Raw genomic sequence first — 5,475 nt, 5'->3', positions numbered from 1 at the left:
TTTACATTTTTGGGAGCGTGTGATTCTTTCGCGTCTAGTAGTGCCTTAAGAGGGTCTGAGCGTTTCTGTTCCGTCCTGCTCGCTATAGCCACTAGCAACAGCACCTCAGTGCAGTTCCGAAAACTGAGCAGCCGGACCTGCGTCAAGACTCTGCAGCCCCTAAGATGGCCGCGGTCGCTTCTGGCCCCTCCCCCGCTGCGGCCCCGCCTGCCGCTCTGGTTCGCCTTCGCCCCGGAAGTGGAAGTAGGGATTGAGGTCAGAGGGCGGAGCCGCTGCTTGGAGACGGCGGGAGCTCTTCCACCATGGCTGCCGGGCCGATCTCGGAGCGGAACCAGGGTAAGTGGAAGGGTCAAGTCCCGAAAGGACCCAGTGGGGCTAGGAGGCCCCTACTAGGGCCAGCAATGTTTCGCCACAGTGGGAGATTGGACCCACCCCCCGAGAGCGCCCCCGTGCCTGCTGGGGTCGGGTTGGCAGGGTGCAGGCTGAGGCCTGTAGGTGTGATAATTTTAAGATCCAATCCTCTGCTGCTTTTCCACTCAAACAAAAATCCACCAAGAAAGAATTTGCATCAGAAGTACTAAGACTCCAGAAGATTCTCTGGGTCCTGGGAAGAGAGAGGTTTAAGGGTTTAATCTAACATTTTCTTTTTTTTTTTTTTCCTCTTTTGCTGCAATTCGCAATCTCAATTTATCTTCCTGGGTTCCACCTTCGTGTTTCTATCACCTCCTTTCCTGTCATACTTAACTCCTGCCCTCATCTCCCAGATGCCACCGTATACGTGGGGGGCTTGGATGAGAAGGTTAGCGAACCATTGCTGTGGGAACTGTTTCTCCAGGCAGGACCAGTAGTCAACACCCACATGCCAAAGGATAGAGTCACTGGCCAGCACCAAGGTGAGTTCGTGGCAAAAGGTGCATTCATATATTGAAGGGACAGGCTGCTCCTGGAGGGTCCAGGTAGTAGTCAAAATAGTTTTGGAATGAACAACTTGAAGATTTCTTTCTCTTAAGCTTCGGTTCACAGTTTGTTTCTGGAACCATTCTCAAGTGAAGTGAGGTTATTTCTTTCTTGTTCTTTGTGATTAGAGGGTGGGTGAGCTAAACCCCATTTTGAATCATTACACTTCACTTAAGTTGTTAACCTTTCCTTCTACACTTCCCCAGGCTATGGCTTTGTGGAATTCTTGAGTGAGGAAGATGCTGACTATGCCATTAAGATCATGAACATGATCAAACTCTATGGGAAACCTATACGAGTGAACAAGGCATCAGCTCACAACAAAAACCTGGATGTGGGGGCCAACATTTTCATTGGGAACCTGGACCCAGAGATTGATGAGAAGCTGCTTTATGATACTTTCAGCGCCTTTGGGGTCATCTTACAAACCCCCAAGATTATGCGGGACCCTGACACAGGCAACTCCAAGGGTTATGCCTTTATTAATTTTGCTTCGTTTGATGCTTCGGATGCAGCAATTGAGGCCATGAATGGGCAGTACCTCTGTAACCGCCCTATCACTGTGTCTTACGCTTTTAAGAAGGACTCCAAGGGTGAGCGCCATGGATCAGCAGCTGAACGTCTTCTGGCAGCTCAGAACCCACTCTCCCAGGCTGACCGCCCTCATCAGCTGTTTGCAGATGCACCTCCTCCACCTTCTGCTCCCAATCCTGTGGTATCATCGTTGGGGTCTGGGCTTCCACCACCAGGTAAGCTTTTGGTTCAAAATATGTTTGTCTTAGTGTTGGAGGGGAGAGGCAGGAGGAAGAAAAAAGAACCTGAAAGAGGAGGGCATTAAGTCAGTGGGTAATAGGAAGGGGATTGAGGGTTAATGGTAGTGGTAGAGAAAAAAGTTGTTGGGTTTCTCCAGGAGGTTGAAATTCTTTTGAGTTGTCTAACATTGTTTTGATTTTAGAGCGTTAGGAGGAGAGGAAAAGAGCTCCCTGCCTGGAGAGGCCAGATATGGACAGGCTTTTTAAAGACATTTTATCCTTGCTACCATTAACTGCTCCTCCTCCTTCCATTTCCTGTATAGGCATGCCTCCTCCTGGCTCCTTCCCACCCCCAGTGCCACCTCCTGGAGCCCTCCCACCTGGGATACCCCCAGCTATGCCTCCACCACCTATGCCTCCTGGAGCTGGAGGACATGGCCCCCCATCAGCAGGAACCCCAGGGGCAGGACATCCTGGTCATGGACACTCACATCCTCACCCATTTCCACCAGGTGGGATGCCCCATCCAGGTAGGTGTTGTTTATTGGGAAAGGGGGGGGGGTGAGCTTGGTAGAGAGTTTCTATCACCATTCATTTTGCTTCCCTTTGTTTCTCAACAATAACAGTCTCAGAGCTCTCCTTTCTTTCATTCTTAAAACAAACGCAAAATACTTTATTCTGTTTACATCAACAGCTACCACCCTCTCCATTTAAGTTTTTCTGAAGAGGAGACCATACTTGCTGTCTTTTGTTTCCTAAACCTTTACTTTTATTCTCTCCTCTGACTCCACCTCAAAGCAGTGACCTAATTGCTAAGTCTTGGGAACACTTTTCAAACCAGACTTCTTATCTGGTTTGACCTTTGATGTATTTGAAACTAGCTATCTCCTCTTGTTTGAAATTCTAGTCTCTTTTTGCTTCAGTTTTTCTGGATTACCCACCTGTTTCTCTGACTCCTTAATCTCAGCCACCTTGATAGGCTCCTTTTTCTCTGCTCATGCCTAGATTTTGTGCTTGTTTCTCTTTTCTGCATATGTCTATGGGTTTTTTTTGTTGTTGTTGTTGTTTTTGAGACAGAGTCTCACTCTGTTACCCAGGCTAGAGTGAGTGCCATGGTGAGTGCCGTGGCGTCAGCCTAGCTCACAGCAACCTCAAACTCCTGGGCTCAAGCAATCCTCCTGCCTTAGCCTCCAGAGTAGCTGGGACTACAGGCATGTGCCACCATGCCCAGCTAATTTTTTCTATATATATATTAGTTGGCCAATTAATTTCTTTTTATTTATAGTAGAGACGGGTCTTGCTTTTGCTCAGGCTGGTTTCGAACTCCTGACCTTGAGCAATCCACTCGCCTCGGCCTCCCAGAGTGCTAGGATTACCGGCGTGAGCCACCATGCCCGACTTGTCTATTGTTTTAATTACATATACATTGATGCTGCCTCCTTGATTTGTATCTCTAGTCCATGGTTGTTAACATTCTAGATCCTTAATCCTGCTGCTTAATAGACAACTCAACTTTTCTGTACTTCTTCAAACTGATTGTTCCTCTAATATGTGTTTTAAGATGCTTAATTCATAAATCTGAAAGCTATGTTTGATTATTCCCTATCACCCCACTGTAATACCAAGTCTTATTTATTTATTTATTTATTTTTAGAGACAAGATCTCGCTGTGTCAGACAGCCTGAAGTGCGGTGGCTTATCATAGCTCATTGCAGCCTCAAACTCATGGGGTCAAGTGATCCTGCTCCCTCAGCCTCCCAAATTACTTGGATTACAGGCCTGAGCCACTACGCCTAGCCCCAAGTCTTTCTTATATAGACTGGATGCCCCAGTGCCAGTGGTCTAGTTCAGGCTCTCCTTCCCTCATTATTTCACACTTAATTTATTGTAGTGATCTCTTCTCACTTTGACTCCAGTTTTCTCTACCTTTGATCTACTTTCACATAGTAATTTTTTTAGAAATGTAGATGTTCACACACTCTTGCTTAAAATTCTTCTGTTGCTCCCTTCTACCTACATATTAAAACCCAAATTCATTACCAATGCATTCAAAGCTTTTTATGATGTTGCCCCTGCCCATCACTCCAATAACTGCATGTTGCTCCTGGTTACTAAGTTACTGGTATTTCCTGGAACATACTGTGCTGTTTGACATGCCTGTGCTTTGCACATGCTAATCGTTTTGCCTGGGATGGTCTATTCCCACTCTCTTGTCCTCTTGAAATATTCTTATTCATCCTTTAGAATTAGCTCTTTGCTTAGACACTGTGTCTGCTACCTTCTCAAATCCTATCAACAGAGTAATCACTCCACTTGTTATATACTTTGGCATTATTATTACAATGCCTAAATTATGGAAGGAGCAAGTGAAGAGGGTGACGAGTTGATTGGGTAGTTTGTTGGTTTGTACTGTTGGGATGGGGCACTTTTTATCATCTTTATTTTCTGTACCCTTCTCTTGCTGATGTTACTTTCTCATTTTGTTCTTCCTTTCTCCATTTTCTTTGCCTTCTTCTCTTTTATCTCCTTTCTCCTTGTGTCTGTTTTATTTTCATAGGGATGTCTCAGATGCAGCTGGCACACCATGGCCCTCATGGCTTAGGACACCCCCACGCAGGACCCCCAGGCTCTGGGGGACAGCCACCACCTAGACCACCACCTGGAATGCCTCATCCTGGACCTCCTCCAATGGGCATGCCCCCCCGAGGGCCTCCGTTTGGATCTCCTATGGGTGAGTAGGCTCTAGCCACCTCCCTCATCCACACATGTCATATTTTTATAGCTTCCTTTGTCATATACCTTGTCCTGTGCCCTTTCTTACATTTCTTCTCACTGTGTCCCTATCATCTCCCATCATCAACTATCTTCTATTTCTTACTTTTACCAACTTTTCTTTCTCTTCTTGCAGGTCATCCAGGTCCTATGCCTCCACATGGTATGCGTGGACCTCCTCCACTGATGCCCCCTCATGGATACACTGGGCCTCCACGACCTCCACCCTATGGCTACCAGCGGGGACCCCTCCCTCCACCCAGACCAACTCCCCGGCCCCCAGTTCCCCCGCGTGGCCCTCTTCGGGGCCCTCTCCCTCAGTAAATTTGCATTCTCCTTCTTGTTATATCCTCCCAATATCTTTTCCAGTCCTTGGACCAGTCAGAGTGGGTTAAGGCACTAATCCCTTATGGCCCCACCCCCATTTAATGTAATTTTTTCCCACAGGAGGTATTTCTTTTTTTTTAAATGTTGGTCCTAAGTGTTTTGCAAATACCCAGAGAAAATAAAATTAAACTCCTTGTTTATTCTTTGTGGTGTTTTCTTTGGCAAAGTAACTTTGGCTCTTTTTCTCTGAGATGGGGCATTGTGAGAAGTATGGTAAGGTATGAGAGAGGATGTTCACTCCATGTTTTGAAGCTTATTCTCTAATGTGCTGTTACAGTTGCTGGACTCTGCTGTGCACTAGAACAATTGTATCCTTACATAGTGTTTATCTTCTAGTTTAGAAGATGAGGACCCAATATCTCTGGCATAGGATTATTGTATTAAAGTGAGAACAGAAGTAAAGTGCCTGGAAATAATCTGGCAAAAATTTGAAGTAACATGCACACAGCTATTCATTGCAGCAATATTTTTAATAACAATAGATTGGAATCAACTCACATATCCATTAGAAAGGGACTGGTTGAATAAACTGGTAAATGTACACAATAAAGTACTGTGCAGCTATAAAAAAGAATGAGAAAGATCTCTGCATACTGTTGTGGAGAGA

The 5,475-nt window shown here is 45.8% G+C and overlaps 1 protein-coding gene across 1 annotated transcript; it reads left to right on the top strand.

Annotated features, from left to right (window-relative positions):
- The first annotated feature begins 127 nt into the window (after nt 1–127).
- Nucleotides 128–5,008, top strand: SF3B4 (splicing factor 3b subunit 4). Its single transcript, XM_012754102.3, has 6 exons — nt 128–336; nt 765–893; nt 1,164–1,706; nt 2,033–2,239; nt 4,267–4,440; nt 4,618–5,008. Exons 1-6 carry the CDS (start codon nt 303–305, stop codon nt 4,803–4,805), a joined length of 1,275 nt encoding a protein of 424 aa, XP_012609556.1. The 5' UTR covers nt 128–302; the 3' UTR covers nt 4,806–5,008.
- Nucleotides 5,009–5,475: the final 467 nt, after the last annotated feature.

The sequence above is a fragment of the Microcebus murinus genome, chromosome 2 (genome assembly GCF_040939455.1).
Source record: "Microcebus murinus isolate Inina chromosome 2, M.murinus_Inina_mat1.0, whole genome shotgun sequence".
Classification (NCBI taxonomy): domain Eukaryota; kingdom Metazoa; phylum Chordata; class Mammalia; order Primates; family Cheirogaleidae; genus Microcebus; species Microcebus murinus.
This window is presented reverse-complemented; position numbering and strand designations above follow the sequence as displayed.